Below are 16316 nucleotides of genomic sequence, written 5' to 3'. Positions count from 1 at the left end.
AATAAACTGATTAGAATTTGGTGGTCTAAGGTCAAGGTTACTGTGGCATCAAAAACATATTGTTTGCCATCACCCAAGAATTCCTATGCTAATTAAGACAAAATTTGACAAAAAAATGTCTTATTGGATAAAATGATGAAGTGATGACATTTTATATCCATCCATATCTATCACAATCATCTGCAAAACCTTTTCTAGACATTATTCAATGCCTTAACTCAGGTACAGAAGGGGAGACATTCGGTCAGATACTGAAATGGTGAACATAATCTTGGGTGCCATTCTTGAAACCTTGCTGATTGCATAGATCTTCGTTTCTGTTGCGTTGAAGATGTTTGTGAAGCATCCATGTTTTATAATATACAGCCTCTTGGCGGCCGCATCCATATTTGAAGCATTATCAGATATAATGGCTACAAATGAAGCTGGACAGACATGGATGTAAATCTGTTTTAATTATGTATTTTATTTAAAAGGGACCATGTACAGTTTAAAACACAAATGCTACCATTTGATTTACTGTACTAGATTATAGTTTAAAGCTTATTTGCATATCCAGCCACTTGGCAGGTCAGATCAAATACACAGTACAATGGCATAATAATATAAAGTTGCAAAAGAAGAAGAGAAAAAAAAGACATACTCAAGACAAATAATACACGTAATAGCACATGATGTAAAGTGATACAAAGAAGACACACATAATACAACATAAAACTACACAAAAAATCAAATCACTTACAAAACACAAAATTAAAAAGCCACATGAAAAAGCGCATCATAAGTGAATGCTTGTCAACTTAAAAACAGGTACAAAGAGTTCAAGGTCAGTGAGTGCAGAGCTGAGCAACTTTTAACTGTCTTGACTTGAACTTTGTAGCTTGACTGGTTTGCTTAAGCTTACAACTGCAATTCTAATACAATCTATTGTTTTTATGTCAACTGACAGATAAGATGCACCTACTTGTGCCGTAGGGCTTTTTTTTTTTTTTTTTAAAAAAAGTTCCATTTCTAGTTGATACACAATAATCAGCGTGGCTTGGAAAACATTCGTCTTTGTTCATTTAATTCCAAACTTGCTTGACCTGCTTAATCGCTGCGGGGGATGCTGTAAATTCACTGGAAGAAGCGTTTTTGTGTCAGTGACAATTAAATGATCAACAAGAAATGCCTCCAAGCTTATGTAAGCAATCATGGTTACATACGGGAGGAAAAAAATCCTATGTGGTATCTAAAGGTCAAGGAGGTCAATATACATAATCCAGGTATGATTTGAAACACAAAAGCATAATTTTAATCTTAATGTATAATCTTTGGCAATCCATCAGAGGGCAACTGCAGTGACCTAAGATGTGAGGTCAAACGTTTGTTACGATAAGAGGTTAAAAAAAAAAAAGACTTATATACTTCTTTCCATCTGCCTGAGGTTTGGTTTATTGTGTTAGATATTGTTTTTGTGAGTCAGATATCATCAACTTTTCTTTTATATCCTCTTTATTTTTTAATTGTTCAATTCTGTGGACCTACGCCCAACTCTTTGGAAACATATCAAAAACAGTTGAAAACGATTTTAAGGAGGGGCTGTTTTGACACGTTAGTGCCACTCACGTAGCATGCCAGAAATAGAGGGCATAGCTACCGAGATATCACCTGTTGGTTTGTGGACTCCTGTTTTGAATCTTGGAGTTTCGCATTTTGACTGTAGCCATCTTGGTGTTTTTGGAGGCAGAAGTGACATACTTTGGATGAAAGGGTGGAGCTGTGGAGAAGCGATGGATGAATCTGACTCATAGATTGTTGTGATGCCACGCAGACAATCTGTCACGCAAAGTGTCCACAACCATAAATAACTTTGGGCTTTTATAAAATGTAAACAGGTAAGTTACATGAAGCTTTGTTGAAAAACATTTGTCAGTAACAGGGAAATCAGTATACAGACCAAAACTGTTTATTGAACCAGGCTGTAAACATGTTTATTTCTGCTGTAAAGTTGGGCATCTTGACATGGCTCGTTATGGAGATTGACTCGCTTCTGGAGCCAGCCATTCAGTCCTGGAGGTTGCCGCTTATTTACTCATCCTTTTATGTTAGTGCCCAGCAAAGCTGGGTAGATGAGGAAATAGTAGGGTAAGGTTCAATCTTCATTTCTCTAAAGGTTATACAATAATACCAGCAAAGTGGATTCATGTGAAAGCTTCAACAATGCATTAACATAATCAGAAATTTCATTTTCTTAGTAAGGCCCAAGCTAAAAAAGACAAGGACATTGGTGTCCATATCACTACTGAAAATGCCAAACAGGTTTGTGACCTGGAAATGACTTGAAGGTAGAGATTAAAGATAAAAAAAAAAAAAGGCTATTATCCTGAAACCAAAGTGTGACTTTTATTTACTGATAAACATTGCAAAATGAGTTGCTGGAACTCATGGATGGATTATTAAACAGGCCTACCGGGCACAGACCCAGGGGCCCAAAATGTCAGGGCCACCCCCCTTGACCTAACCTGCATATTGTCACCCAAATTAACACATATCAAGAAGGAGACTCAAAATCACCACAAAGATACACAAAACGACTGTAAAGTCGTACATAAATTGACCTTTACTGAAACAGAAACGGTGTCAAAGATGGGCAAAAGAGCAAAACGACCAAAAAACACAATAATATGCTTAAAAGATGGCAAAAAAAGACAAATAGGCAAAGCCAGCAGAAAGTGTTTTTCTTGCTCCTCTGTAGAGAGGTGATGGAGTGTTTTTCATGTCTGCACCTAGGGGCCCATTGTCTCATAATCCATCTGTGTTGGCATTGGATTTATTCAGAGCTTGCATTGGTTGTGTCTGTGTCTTCATGCCTTTTTGCAAAATGTTTAATCAGTGGCTCAAAATTGCAGTGAAATCCGACAAAGCACAATGACAGTCCATTTACTGTAACTGGGCATGACACTCACAACTCAGCCATAGTACAATACTGTATTTACAATCATTAACTGCAGTTCAAAATCAGCACAGATTTAAGCGTGAAGCTCGGTGACTTAAAATGAACTTTTACATAAGTCTGACATTTTGTCAGCCTTTTGCACAACTGTTTATCCTTATAAGGTTATAACAAAGTGAGACCTCACACTTTCTCACTATCATCTGTTGCAATAAGCCAGAGTTTCTCAGGGGTTGACTGTGACAAACCAAAATAACACTTGTCATTTTCACACCTCTGGGTTGCATGCCATCACAGAGGAGGAAGGAAGAAGACGGACCAGCCACAGGCCCCAACAAACATCCTTATCTGCAACATCATCATCAGACAGTTAACTGTGCATACAGTAACTCTATACCATACAAGGGCTGGCTGGGGACTTTAGTACACTTCTAAATTAACATGACAGCAGAAGAGGTGTTATGAATTGTTTTCTACTAAACCACCCACATTCTACCTATAATCATTGTCACCTCTAGAAGTAAACATCATATTTTGTTGTCCTACTCAGCTTTGTAGGTTGTGCACAATCCGTGCTGCACTGCAAACTCATAGTTACTGCATTTTTAATGTTTCTAATGAATCAAATAGCGAGATGCATTGCTCATTCTCTTTTTTATTAACGAGCTTTGATCATATGTGTGCTCGGTGTTTGGTCAGTGTCACTACGGCAAACATTTGTGGCTTATTCCCTCTGAGTATTGATGTTTATCTTGCTTTTACTGGCAGCTCTTACTCTGTGATGCAGTCTCAACTGCCTTTTCAGGAAGTCTTTAAGAGCTTGTGCATATTATGGGACCTATTTGCAATGGAAAAAGACTCAATCAATTAGGCCATCTGAGATGTATCTATAAATTCATGCTGTGATTCTCTCAGTTTGAGATATTGAATGTTCACACTTATCAACCAGTAATAGCAGAAGCAGAACAACATACGGATGGTGCAGCATGGCACCAGTAGGGGGTATTTGCATATTATTTGCAATAGTTTGCTTCTCTTTGAAAACAAATTTCATTTACCAGATTTCATGTGCTTTACGTAACTGGGCTTTATTGATTATTAGAAGAGATAAAATGCAATCTCTTGTTGTGTTCCTCAAAAGTGCGCCCTGAGTCAAACCCAAAAAATGTCACAACACACATCTACTACATCTTCATCTGTACTACATCTGTCAGATATTAAACCCCAAATCCAAAAAAGGTGGGATGCTGTGTAAAATATACCTATAAACAGAATGCGATGATTTGTGATTTCCTTGAGAACATTTACAATATAAGTTTTTAAGACATAAAAACCATGTGGAATGAAGCTGAATGACACAGAAAAGAGAATTAAACACACTAATTCAAATGTGTTTAATACTTAGAAAAGCAGTGCCAACCTTTAGATTCTTCTTGTTCAGATGAGAGTTTTGTCCATTCTTTCATACAAACACTCATTAAATCTCGAAGATTTTGGAGGGCCCGCTCAAAACACAGTGTCTCAGTTCCCAAACAGTATTTTGAAAAGAAAAGGTGATTTACCACAGTGGTATATATGCCACTGTCCCAACTTTTTGGAGTGTAGTACATGCATCAAATTCAGAGTGAGTGAATACTTTACAAAAAACATCAAAGTTTGTGAGTTTGAATATTAGATATGAATATATTTCAAAAATGATTTGCAAATCATTGCATTCTGTTTTAATTACATTTTACAAATCATCCCAACCTTTATTGGATTAGGTTATAGTTGAGCAAAAATTACAGTATTTCCATCTTAAATGTGGAAAAGTACAAGTACTTCAAAATTAAAAGTATTCCTCTTTCCTCGGTAAGCAGATGTTGTCTTTATCTGCTGCTTTGTACAGCAACTTGCAGCCAGTGCCAACAGATGTTAGTTTATTAGCGATTAGCTATTATGGCTAATTTGCGATTTATAATGCCTCCGTAATCTTTCCATGCCTCTCAATTATCAGAGGGTGTTTATCTCAATCCCCTACTTTCTGAACTAATGAGACTCTAATGGACTAAAACCCTAATTATTGCTAACTCCATCCCCTTCAGCATGAACAATTAATATCTAGCAGGTCCAAATTACACGAGCTTCAGAAGCAGTCGAGTGAGGGGGACATTGAGGGGGCCTACAGAGGGTATTGGAAGACTTAGAGATGATGGGGAGACGGGGGATAAGAAAGGGGTGATGTAAGTGTGTAGCAAAGTCTGCACGCTTTTGCCTTGTGGTCAACAGGTGGGCCCACACGCCACTGCCCCCCCTTACAGACCACCAGCTAAAGAGAGAGACTTTAGCCAAGATCTGTCTGCCAGACAGAGAAGGAGATTTCAGAACCAAATCCAGCGGATCAATAAAAATGTCTGCTAATTAGGCTTTCCAGAGAGGGAGGAGGGAAGGGATTGGATGAGAGTGAGACAGTGGAGGAGAAGAAAAAGAAAGAAAACATCAGATCAGTTAGTGCTGATTCAGAAGTCTAGACATGAAGGGAAAATCCCCAGACAGGCGTGCCTGCTAAGGAAATCAGGTGAGACGCATTAGGTGACAGCTCACCTCACCGTTCTGATCAATCCAATGTGGTCATGCCAGGAATCAGGCTCGCCCTCCCTCCCACCGTCACTCTCCTCCTCAGTCACAGGCAACCTCCCAGTGATCAGTTTCTCTGACCCCAATCCTTCCCCCTCCTCCCACCTTTTCCCTGCCCCTCCTCCTTTCTTTGGACATCACCACTTTGACCTAAATCTCCTCATTTAATCTTCTTCTTCTTCTTCTTCTCTTTCTCGTCTTTTGGATAACAATCAACCCCCTAATTGTCTTAATCTCACTGGTCTTTTATTGTCCCCGGGGCGTCATGCGTACCGCAGAACAAAAACATTAACCACAGATCAATACTTGGCATCAGGCCACGGCTACAACCACGTTGTTTATCGATTATCACTTATTTAGGGTCGGGCTGCTTTTGGATTTAATTAAAATAAAAAGAGGGTGGGGCATGTCAGTTTTAGAAGACACAAAAATCATCTTTGTTGTTGTAAAAAAAAAAAAATATATCATTGAGAGGGGCTCATATTATGGGGTTCATTGATATTTTTCTCATACAAAGAAAAATGTAATATAGGGATTAATATTTATATTTCACTGTTGGAAATAGTGAGAAGAATACACACATTTATGCACATTTTGAGCTTTTATGGATTAACTTGAAAGCAGCAGCAGCACAAATTGTAAACACCTTCATCCAAGCCTCTTGTTGTGCTCTCTAAATAAAACAAATCTTTCTCAATTCCTAAAATGAGAAGCTTATGGAATATTACTCTCAGTTATATTACAATACGGCTTTGGGCCCTGAGCCAAAGATATTAGCTTCAGAGCAGCGGATCAAGCGAATGTTAGGCGGTGATTTGTGTATGATTTTGAAATGACAACCGGAGACGATAATCAAAATATTCAGAACAATAACGGATTATCTGTTTCAGTGGCTGCACTCTGCGCCATCTGTTAAGGGAGTGGGGCAGGGGGGTAGTAATAAGTAATGCTGTTCACTTGTGTGTGTTTATGTGTGTGTTTACAGGGAGGCACATTGATTTTTTTTTCACCTTTCACATTTGCAGATATGCAGATGATGTGTGTATTTTTGTCCCTGCTACATGTCGTAACCACAGACTGCAACTTCTTAATATGAAACCTACTTTTCTTCTTCCCATTGTGCATTTTATTCTGACTCCTTGGCACATACTTTTTTATTATTTTGTCTTTAATATAAGACTGTTTATTACACGTCTTTTATGATCACCATCCTTTTTAACCTCTTATAACATCCACAACACTGCCCCTCCCTCCCCGTCTCCCTCTCCTCTCCTCCGTCCCTCTCTCTCAGTGGGTGAGTCTGGAGCTGCATGGCAGTCAGATGACACTGTCTGACTCCGCTCTGCTGTAATCTGACATGGCTAATCTCTCTGTCTTCCCAGATTGGCACACTACCTGGGTCTCTCCAGCCAATTAGGGCCCATCTGTACAGCACGCCATGCAGGCCAAAGCCAGCCACCGTAGGGGCCCAGCCAGCGAAGTCGGGCCGCCGCAGCAGGGCTCAGGCTGTCTGGGGCCCCGTATATCTGCTTCCATAACATCCCATCTGCCTGTGGCTTGGCCTGGTCCACTTTCATCCCCAATGGCCCCAGAGATTAGAGAGCCTGCTCAGACTTTAGTACTAGTTAAACCACTTGTTGCCATACAGTTGTTAGGTAATCACTATAGCGATGATTCATCACTACAGTAACTGGGCTATTTTGGCACCAAATGTTGTGTTTTTATCATGATTGCTTCTGCAATTTAGAGAGGCTTCCCTTTCTACAACGTAAAATGTAATGCCATGCAGACTTTCATACATTTGCTGTTTTAGAGGTAGCACAGAAAAAGAAGATATAGCGGTACATTTTTTTAGTGGACCTCAGAAGGCATGGGCAGCGTAAGAGTCAATGGGCCCCTGAGCACAGATATGCAAAGGGCCCCACCACCTTTCCCACCTAGGACACAGACTTTGTGGTGGTTTTGCATCTCTTTATGTTCACTTTGTGTCCCTCTGTGGTTGATTTGTGTCTCTTTGTAGTCATTTTATTTCACCTTGAGGTAGTTTTGTGTTTGTTCAAGGTAATTTTGTGTCTCTGTCAGGCAATATTGTGTGTCAGTTTAAGGCGATTTGGTGTGTTTTTTGTTGTTTTGTGTCCCCTTGAGGTTGTTTTGCATCTCTTTGTGGTTATTTTGTGTGTCCTTGTGGTAATTTCGTGGGAATTTGAGGAAGTTTTGTCTCTCTTTGAAATTATTTTATCTTTTTGGTTGTTTTGTGTCTTTTTGAGGTCGTTTTATGTCTCTTTGTAGTCAATTTGTGGCTTCCTTTAGTTGTCTTTTATCAATTTAACTTACTTTTGTGTGTTTTTTCATTGTTTTTGTCTCTTTGTATTTATTGTGTGTCTCCTTGTGGTTGTTCATCTGTCATTTTAACTAATTTCTGTCCCTCTGCTGTAATTTTTTGTCATTCATTGTAGTTGTTTTTTGTCAATTTGGAGAAAATTGTGCCTCTTTGGGGTACTTTTGTGTCACTTAGGTGTAATTTTATGTCTCCCTGTGATTGTTTTGAGTCTCTCTGGTCATTAATCGTTGCTTTGATTGACATTTTGCAGGTGCAGGCCAGGGGCACCCCTGACACTCTGGGCCCCGGTACTTGTGCCCTGTAGGCCCGTTCAGGAATCCGTCCATGTCAGAAAAATAGCTTATCATAACATGGCTCGAACTATAAAGAAGGTTAACAATTACAATGAGACACAAAGTGACTAAAAGAAGACATAAAATCACTTCAAAGAGACAGAAAATGACCATAAATACACATGAAACCATAAAAACGTGTAACGACTAATGATTGGAGGTGGTGGGTCCTTTTGCATATCTGTGCCCAGGAGCCCAATGTCTATGATCTGCCCATGACCAGAACCAGAATTATTACAAAATGTCATATAGGATTGAATGATTTTCTGGCTTTACTATCCACTATCATTATGCACATACATATCTAACCATTGAGACAGAGAAGTAAATACACTTAAACAAGGTCAGGGGCCCTCTAACAGCTTATTTTCTCATCAAGCCAGTCTCACTTAATCACCTTAACTAAATTAGTTAGAAATTAGCCCTCCTTCTAACTCCCTGTCCTCCATCTTTCCCCTCCTTTGCTCCCCCTTTTCTCCCCAGTCGTTTTCACAGCTCTATGGATTAGACAGATTACACGTCTGAAACTCTGTTTTTCGTCTTTCTCTCCGTTTCAGTCCCGATCTTCCCTTCTTGAGTTGAGGGATGTTAATCCAAGTTGCACACTGTCTCGACATGTTGTTTTACCCAAAGACCTGTAACAGTCAAGCTCATCATAACACAACCCAAAGATCAAGTTTAAGTGATGACACGGGTTTACCGTATGTTAATGTTGCGGGGTTCTACCACAGACTCTTCACATACGTCAAAAATGATGCTGTAGTCAAAAGATTGGTGTTGGTGCAATTTATTGCGCTGGCCTCCCAAGGTGAAAACAGATATTTACAAAGGTGGGAAAAAAAAAACAAGTTGACAAGCAATGGGTGTGTGTGGGTGTCTGTCACAGTTAATATTGTGAGACAAAGCTGCCACTATTTACAACGTGACTTACTGGAAAAGCAGTTTGGGAATAAGTGAAGTACAACCAGGCAAATACAAAACTGTTAAGTGAGATTGGGAAAAAATTTCTTTGGTTTGACATTTAGGTGTGGCAAAGTGACTCATGTCTGTACAAGCTGTTTTTATGAAATAACATGGAAATGCCTACTTATGCAGACATATCTCTTTAGCTTGGCACTAACAATTGTGGCTGTTCCCTAACACAGAAACACATTATGCTTGTGGTTTTGGTGTTGTATGTGCCATTTTGTCTTTAACTGCTAATTGTAGGCTATTGTGCAGGTGCTGTTGTTGACACATGAAGGCCCTGATTTATGTCAGATGTCAGTACTGTTGGTGATTTGATTTATCGTCAGAAATGCTACTTTCCAGAAAAAAAGACAAGACAGATAGGTATGATGGATGTGACTATTTTAAATCACTCTTATTTGTTAAACACAGGTTAAAATTATATGTATGGCTTCTGTTTTCATTCAAGCAAAGAAATAATAAGAATGCCTTTAGTAAAAGCTTTACAGCTAAAATCATCAGTTGGTTAATCAGTCTGATAACAATCTGCTATTTTAATAATCGGTAAATCATTGATGTAAGAGGTCTTCAACATTTTTAAAAGATAGAACAGAGGACGATTGACCTGCTACTTATATTGTATGAAACTGAGTGCATATTAACTGGGGCGGTGGAGGTTTTCAGGGAGAAATCAATCTCAAACTGCAGCCTTGATCAGTCAGGGAGGTGAGAGAAAAATCCAATTTCAAAAAGACAAGTTTTTGGAAAAGGAAAAATATGTTGGATTCATGTTAATGTGTATTTTCAGACATATGGGGTTCCCACAGTCATGGAAAACCTGAAAAAGTCATGGAAATTCACAAACAAATTTTCCAGGGCTTTAAAAGTCATGAAATTAGTAAAAATCATGGAATTTTGTTGTGTGTAATGCCATTGTTACAGTAGTCTTCTGTGGACAACCTTCCACATTATGTGACAGAAGGGATCATTTATTTAGCTCTCATATTTGTCGATTTGCAGTGTTTTGTTTACCATCATGTACTTTTCTTTGTTTTCTCCCCACAGCCCCTACATGTATGCAAGCTAGCTGAAATTATGTTTGAATACAATATGAATCTCATGTTTTTAAAAATGAAATTTAAATTACTTTTTTTTTTACCCTTTTAAACCAAAGCAAATTGCCCTGATATAATTTAGGAGGAAAGCAATTAGCAACTTAAGAAACAATGACCCAAAAATAGCAATATAATAAAAATAATAAATATATAATAATTATAGAGTAAGCAAAAAGTTGCCTAAAAAATAAGGAAAAAGTAAAAATAAATAAATAAATAAAAATATGGAAATTACCTGAAAAGGTAATTTTTTAATTTATTTTTAAAATAAATATTTATTTATTAATATAATATAATTATAATTATGATAATTGAAAATATATTTTAATTTCCCCTGGCTTAAACAAAATAATTTTCTAAAACTACTAATTTCCTAAAACTACTAATGAGCACTTCTTGCCAAGTTACTTATCCCCCATGTTTTTAAAAGGAAGCAATTTGCTGAGGGTTTTCAAGATTTATATACCTGCGAAAGGCGTCTGAATGCAGCATGAGTAAAGTGCTTTCAAAGGGTTAACAACGTGATCCAACGCATATGCCCTTTCTCCACAAACCGGCAGCTTTAGTATCAAGACACCACTTCCTCTTTCACCAGTGCTTGCCTGCAAACAAACAAACACTACTTTTATTTACTTTAATTATTCAAGGCAAAAAGTGTTTTTTTTTAAGTCAGCCTGCAGTGTTTATTGCGTTTTTTGTGCCTTTTCTGCATTTTTCAATTTATATTATATTATATTATATTTTTTTTTTTTTGGGTGGGGGATGTCATAGGGCACGTACGGCTGTGCGTATGCCATCACTTACGCGAGTGACACTTCACTTCCTGTATGTAAACCAGGCGCACGCGGTCAGTATAAACATTTGTGTAGGCTATGTGTGAAAAATGTACTTTCACTTTCATTTCCAGGCTCCATTGATTGGCTGGAGACGCTGCCTTCGGAACAATTGAAAAATAGAAAAATACAAACAAAGTAACAGCAGAATGGAGACTCAGGCAGAACAGAGGAACACTTTAGGACACCCTGCCTTGGTGTACCCGACTGCCCGAAGAGACGACAGTAAGGTAAGCGTCAAAAGTCCTGCTGCGTGATTTCTCTCTTTGTCATTCGGTGAAATTTTGTGGTGCTGACGCTGTTATCAAAGGTCTGTCTTCAGAGCGTTTCGCCTGAAAATACTTTTTCGGACAGGTGTTGGAAACATACCAGGGGTTTAAGTGAAAAAAATTCTGCAGAAAGGGCCCGCCTTGAAGGCAAACGTCTCTAATGTGCGGTGCCAACAAAAAAAAGTGAGAGCAGGAAGAGAAATACCAGTCGTGAGGTGGAGGGTTAGAAAGGCAAATGGCGGCTGACTGGAGAAAGAAACACAAAACTTTGACACCAATCGAAAAAGTCAAATGAAGGTGATTATTTTAACATCTGTTGCAATGTGACGCATTTCTCATTCAGCTATGGGTAAAATAAATACCCCTCCTGACAATGTCTCAGTGGAACAATATTTCGCTCTGGAGACTGTCAGAGTTGTATGTTCATCCTTGTTAAGGTGTGTTTGTAGGAACTGGTTTAGATTTCCTTGTCATTACTGTTCCTGTCAGGGCCGGACCTACCACAAAAGACTGTCTTTAGAGCGTTTCGCCTGAAAATACTTTGTCGGACAGGTGTAAACATACCAGGGGTTTAAGTGAGAAAAATTCTGCAGAAAGGGCTCCGCCTTGAAGGCAAACGTCTCTAATGTGCGGTGCCAACAAAAAACAGTGAGAGCAGGAAGAGAAATACCAGTCATGTGAGGTGGAGGGTTAGAAAGGCAAATGGCAGCTGAGTGGAGAAAGAAAAACAAAACTTTGACACCAATCGAAAAAGTCAAATGAAGGTGATTATTTTAACATTTGTTGCAATGTGACGCATTTGTCATTCAGCTATGGGTAAAATAAATACCCCTCCTGACAATGTCTCAGTGGAACAATATTTCGCTCTCGCGACCGTCGTTGTTGTTTGTTGTATGTTCATCCTTGTTAAGGTGTGTTTGGAAGAACTGGTTTAGATGTCCTTGTCATTACTGTTCCTGTCAGGGCCGGACCTACCACAAAGAGCTTATTAGAAATCAGCTCAAATAGACAACTTGTCTAACAAGCAATCAAATAATAAAGGCCTAGTATGTGCAAATGTGCAAATTCTGACTTCTTATTAATTACAAACAAGAACAACAGCTAATTAGAGGTCCACTCAAATATAAAACTTAGATATTAAAAAACAATAATAAAAATATATATCAGACCATTATGATATATACTTTTTTATTTATTCATTTGTAATTGCATTTGTAGAGATTTTAGGACTGTGGGGGTGGGGCTTGCAGCTGGGGGACCCAAAATGAAAAAAAAAACATGTCTTTAATATTAATCTTATTTCATTGTACCTGTCAAAATAAAAAAAAAAAAAAAACAACATTCAACTATGTTGCCTATTGGAAGATCCGCCCCTGGTTTACCAAATAATACAGTTTTCCCTCGTTTGGTGTACATTGGGCTGTACCTCAGACTTCGTTGATACTGAGTCATGATTTTAGATTCCCTCAGCACATCCCAGCCCCCTAAAAATAAATGTTGCCCCCCACATTTCTTTATTAATTTATACATTTATTCACTCACTCAACAGATTAGTCGTTTTTCTGTCTACATTGTGTCCTCTAGTGGAGAACTACTTAATTTAATGTAATGTAGGGATTGATTAATGTTATGATTATTTTCTTTTTAATAATAAATCTCAAATCTACAGGTAATTGAATATTCCGCAAATGTTCAAGAATAGCAGACTTATTTTAAATTCTTGTTTTATCCAAGCGACAGTCCAAAGGTATATTCAATTCACTACCAAAGGAGTGAAAAAAAACCCAGGACAAATAATTGTAGGCATTTAATAATGACAATGACAAGCGTAAAATGTCTCTTTTAGAAAAGAATAAATACATTTAAAAAATGATAATTATAATTACCATAATAAAAATAATAATAATGATAATAATAATAATAATAATAATAATGAGAATTGCAACCCCAACTGAATGAATGAGTAATTATTGATATTGTTTGCCCAAAATGGTAAAAGCATCAGAATGAGCCCTCGAAACCCACCATATGTCACTTCTGTGTAATTGCAGAATGTAAACTCCTCTTAAGGTGATTACAACCAGTAAATGAGGACATGACCTCAGTGTCCTCAGTGCTAACTATGGCCCTGCTGGGTGTATGCTTTTATTATGACTGAAACTTGGCCCTTTGCCACAGTACAGAACTCTGCAGTGTTGGCAACCCTTACGCCAGTATCACCATTTTAATGATTGAGCTTTCAGATTGCAAGATAACAAGTTCCCTTAATTGTTGGTGCATCAGTTGACAACAAAATTATGTAATGAAACGAGACATGACTCAAAAATGACGACATGTCTGATGCATAATCGTCATTGTACTGGTAATGTTGTTGCTTTGCCACAAAGTTTTGAGCTTTTGATAATTGAATAATTAGTTTGAGTAATCCACCAACTCTTCTATGACAGTTAAGTGAATGTCTTTGAGTTATAACCAAAATAAGACATTTGAGGATGTCATCTTGGGTTTTGGCAGAGACTTATCAATAATTTTAAGTATTTTCTTACATTTTAGAGAAGGTCTCGATTAATCATTCAGGACTATCTTGATTAATTGATTAATCAAGAAAATAATTGACTAATTAATCAACATTATAAATATTCATTAGTTGCAGCTGTAAATAAGTCAAAAGAGCCTCACTATTGTACATTCAATACAACATTTCAGTGCTTGATAGAAAGCAGTTATCTTTTTTTATGTCAGATCCTGAAACAATCTAGTCCATCTGATAAATCATATAGTTTAAACAGATTTAATGACATTGTAAAGAAAATGACCAATCACAATCGATTTCAGACTGGATAGGCTAAATGTTTTGAAAGAATGAATATGTACAAAGTGCATGACAGTCCGCCTTTAACCAGCCTACAAAGCCTTGATACATTACCAAATAACACAAATGAACTTGACTTGACTTGACTTTCTCTAAAGGTTTCACAGTAATTTGCTTGTTTTCCTAAGGGAGGATACGTTGGAGACATCCATTCTTAGTTATGGAAACACTCCATCAGCTATTTCGCAATACGATTTTGTATGTGTGGGTACATGGTTTGGCAATGCTCTCGGACTTCATGGGAACCAGAATGCAGGAGTGGCAGAGGTCTGCACGTGCTGCATGTCCTGATGAAGAATTCTCGGTTCTCTGCTTTAATGCTACCGTTTTTTCGGAGTTTGAATCGCACCCAAACAAATTTTCCCTTACAAAGCAAATATAATACCTTAGCAAAGGTATCTGCTGATACTACTGACTGATCAGATGTCAGATATCTCTTAACATTTCCTTGCCTTATTCAGTTCTTGCGCGTTGACAAATGTTAAATATAATTTAATTTATCCATCCCTTGTTGGAGCAATTTGTAAAAGAAAATATATGGTTGATAATTGAATTGAAGGCTTCGAGTTCGGTGCAGATGTCTCGTTGTATATATATCTCAAAAAGCATACATTTGTATTAGTGTTGCAAATTGTAAGCAATTGATAATTGGTAACTAATGTCAATTAATCAATTAATGGTGATTTAAAAACAAAATTGTGTTTACCAAACAATACAAAGTACTTTTTCCCCACAATCAAAGCTCAAAGCAACATAATGCATTATATTTGACAGCATTGCATAGCCAATGAAACATAAAGATGTGGGTGCCTAGACATATGAAACACATTGAATATAACTAAATAATTCTTCCCCTTGCCCACCTCAGTTTCCAAGGTCACCACAGCATTCTTCTTACAGACCTCAAGATAGCCAGTTAATCATAAAATAGTCATATTGCACCCTTTGTTTACCAATGCAAGTCACTGAAACATGCATTCAATATACATCATTCTACTAAGAGCTAGAAAGTAATAAGAGACCACACTTGTGTTTATATATCAGAATCAGAACTTTATTTAATCGGTTAAGTTTTTCATGTTCGTTATCATCATCATCATTCCTAATTTGCATTGTTTCCCCAATATTGTCAGTCCCTAGTGCCTAGTGTAAAACTAGAAAAGTGCACTTGGTAGAGTGCAGATCACCAGGAGTCCGCTGAGCTGATCGCAGCGACTTCCAGCAGACGCCCCGCTTGTGCATTTCAGAAGTGTCCCAGAAGCTAAGAAAAATACAGACCTCATCAGTTTTTGGTGACGCTGTGCTATGTTGCAGAGCACATTGATTTCTCCTGCTAAAGGACGCTAAATGTGAAATAAAGATAGTGTTATTATTAGGATGAATTTTTTTTAAATGTCTAAAACAGTCAAAAATCTTAAACCCATGTCATTCATAACTGAAGTTTAAAAGTATTATCTTTGTTTGTAGGCTACAGCAAACAATGAAGAAATACAACTAGCACAACTAAAACTGACCAAAAAGAAAACGTTTAACTGCTTAGCTTGTTTAACAGGGGCAGAAGCAAACATATCTAGGAAAAAAGAAACCCCAGAAAATCTCTGCAAGTCATCAAAATTCTACGCCTCTGAAATGCTCCCAGCGTGGTATGATGCTGTGTGGCAGGTGGGGGAAAAAAAACGTGTGACATGAGACAGACATGCCAGCCATGCAAATGCACCTGTCGGAATCGTCCCTTTCAGCTCCCATACATTCAAGATGAAGGTGAAGATAAAAAAAGAGGATTTATTCACTTGTATTGGGCCTAGCTGTGGTTCCATTAAAACAAGTTGGGTATAGAATTAATCTGCAGATGCAAAATGAGACCAAACTTTTCTATGGATTTGAGTTTTTGAGCCCCAAGAAAGGCTAAAATTTGACCTGTAAATGACTATATAAGGTTGTTCGTTTATAATGATGACAGTATTAAAAAAATTAACAGAACAGTTTTTTTAAACAATTTTGAATCACCACTGAGAGAGGACCTTGAGCATACAGTAGAAAATATGAACACAGAAT

At 37.7% G+C, this 16316-nt stretch overlaps 1 protein-coding gene across 3 annotated transcripts in view; it reads left to right on the top strand.

Moving 5' to 3' along the window:
* The window catches only part of LOC121957609 (prolyl endopeptidase-like), a 39721-nt gene that overhangs the window by 7957 nt on the left and 15448 nt on the right, over positions 1 to 16316 (top strand). Inside the window, exons 1-2 of one of the 3 annotated variants that reach the window (XM_042506276.1) lie at positions 11095 to 11112; positions 11195 to 11350. In XM_042506276.1, the coding sequence (XP_042362210.1) occupies positions 11270 to 11350 (81 nt within the window). In that variant the 5' untranslated portion in view covers positions 11095 to 11112; positions 11195 to 11269. The other 2 variants (XM_042506275.1, XM_042506274.1) reach the window with 2 other exon arrangements.

This window comes from Plectropomus leopardus, chromosome 18 (genome assembly GCF_008729295.1).
Source record: "Plectropomus leopardus isolate mb chromosome 18, YSFRI_Pleo_2.0, whole genome shotgun sequence".
NCBI classification, from domain to species: Eukaryota; Metazoa; Chordata; class Actinopteri; order Perciformes; family Serranidae; genus Plectropomus; species Plectropomus leopardus.
The sequence above is the reverse complement of the archived record's forward strand: the minus strand, read 5'-3'. Positions and strand labels throughout refer to the sequence as shown.